This window comes from Orycteropus afer, unplaced genomic scaffold, assembly GCF_000298275.1.
Source record: "Orycteropus afer afer isolate SDZICR_OR568_19922 unplaced genomic scaffold, OryAfe1.0 scaffold00088, whole genome shotgun sequence".
Lineage (NCBI taxonomy): Eukaryota > Metazoa > Chordata > Mammalia > Tubulidentata > Orycteropodidae > Orycteropus > Orycteropus afer.
In genome coordinates, this window is record NW_006921675.1 from 623,793 (window position 1) to 625,865 (window position 2,073).

General features: G+C 39.8%; 1 protein-coding gene across 1 annotated transcript in view; it reads right to left on the reverse strand.

Annotated features, from left to right (window-relative positions):
* LOC103198220 overlaps positions 1–1,042 on the reverse strand; it is a 44,698-nt gene extending 43,656 nt beyond the window's left edge. The window contains 1 exon segment of the mRNA XM_007942344.1: positions 995–1,042. Coding sequence (XP_007940535.1) covers positions 995–1,042 — 48 coding nt within the window.
* Positions 1,043–2,073: the final 1,031 nt, after the last annotated feature.

Below are 2,073 nucleotides of genomic sequence, written 5' to 3' on the forward strand. Positions count from 1 at the left end.
ATAGTACTGTTCTCCAAACTAACCTCATAAAAACACAATGAAAATATACTTGGAGCCTTAAAGTAAAAAAATTAAAAATGCAGTCATATGATTCAATTATTCTGTGATTTTAGGTTTGTATATGACTATTGTATTTTTATGACTGCTAACCAGAAGGCTGGAGGTTCAAACCCACCAGCCACTCCTAGGAAGGAAGGTTGGGCAATCCTACTTCCGCAGTGATACTGCCTCGGAAACGCAAGGAGGGGTCGCTATGAGTCGGGGCCGACTCGACGGCATATAACAACAACAACGTAGCTATAGTATGCCATGTTTCATCTAGTAGAAAGTAAAAACAAAGTTTTACCATATCAGGTACAAGCAGAAATTCCAAATCCAACTCAATTCCCAGAAGAGACCTCAATTGTGCAGTATGGGTAGCTGCCATGAGCAATTTGCCAGTAGAATGTTTGCACATCAAAGAAGCTGTTGCTAGGTGAATGCATCACAGACATCAAGGAAGGTAAGAGGGATCTCATAAAGTGACCCATTAGGACCTGTAATTCTTTATGTCCCTAGTTAATAAAAACACAAAGTGGTTTTCATCAAGCATTAGTAAACTCATCTTAAGAAAATGAACCCAGAAGAAGTAAACAATCTAGCAGATGTGAAAATCATATTTTGGGCCATTCTTTTGTGAAATTCTTGGAATAAATCAATTTTTGCCCCCCAGTACGTAAAGCTCATCAAAGAAGGTTGAAAATAGGGGAAAACTATAATTCCATCTACTATTCCTAAAGCAAAAGATGGTTTGTCTGAAAAATTGGGATTCTAGTTCCAGGGAAATACTTTTACAGCAGTTAAAATATGTGCCGAGTACATGTTATATACTCTTGATACCAGAATCATTAGGAAGATACTTCAAATATTATCTAGCCTGTTGTTTTTGTTGTTGTTAGGTGCCATCAAGTTGTCTTCGACTCATTGCAACCCTATGCACAGCAGAATGAAATACCGCCAAGTCCAGCACCAGCTCTGGGATCCCTGCTATACTTGAGCCCATTGCGGCAGCCACTGTGTCAATCCATCTCATTGAGGGCCTTCCTTTCCTTTGTCGACTCTCCACCTTACCAAGCATAACATCCTTCTCCAGGGAATGGTACCTTCCGACAACATGACCAAAGTAGGTGAGATGAACTCTGCTCATTCTCACTTCCAAGGTGCATTCTGGCTGCACTTCCTCCAGGACAGATTTGTTAGTTCTTTTAGCAGTCCATGGTACTTTCGGCATTCTTCTCCAGAAAGACAACTCACAAGCATCAACTCTTCTTCGGTCTTCTTTATTCATTGTCCGGCTCTCACATGCATATGAGGCAATTGAAAATATCATGGCTTGTGTCAGCTGCACCTTAGTCCTCAAGGAGATATCTTTGCTCCTCAGCATTTGAAAGAGGTCCTTTGCAGTTGACTTGCCCAGTGCTATGCATCGTCTGATGTCCTGACTGATGCCTCCATTGGCATTGATTGTAGAACTAAGCAACTCTTTAACAACTTCAATCTTTTCTCCATTCATCCTAATGCTGCATACAGGTCCAGTTGTGAGAATTTTTGTTTTCTTTATATTGAGATGTAATCCATACTGCAGATTGTAGTCTTCAACCTTTATCAGTAAGTACTTCAAGTCATCTTCACTTTCATCAAGCAAAGTTGTGTTGTCAGTGTATTGCAGGTTGTTAATGAACCTTCTTCCAGTCCCGATGCCACATTCTTCATATAGTCCAGCTTCTTGGTTATTTGCTCAGCATATAGATTGAAAAAGTATGTTGAAAGGATACAACCCTGACACACTCCCTTCCCGATTTTAAACCATGCAGTGTCCCCTTGTTCTGTTTGAATGACAGCCTCCTGGTCTATGGACAGGTTTCTCATGAGTACAATTAAGTGTTCTGGAATTCCCATTTTTTCCCATTCTTCTCAATGTTATCCACAATTTATTATGATCCACACAATCAAATGCTTTTGCATAGTCAATAAAACACAAGTAAACATCTTTCTGGTATTCTTTGCCAAGTAAACATCTTTCTGGTATTCTTT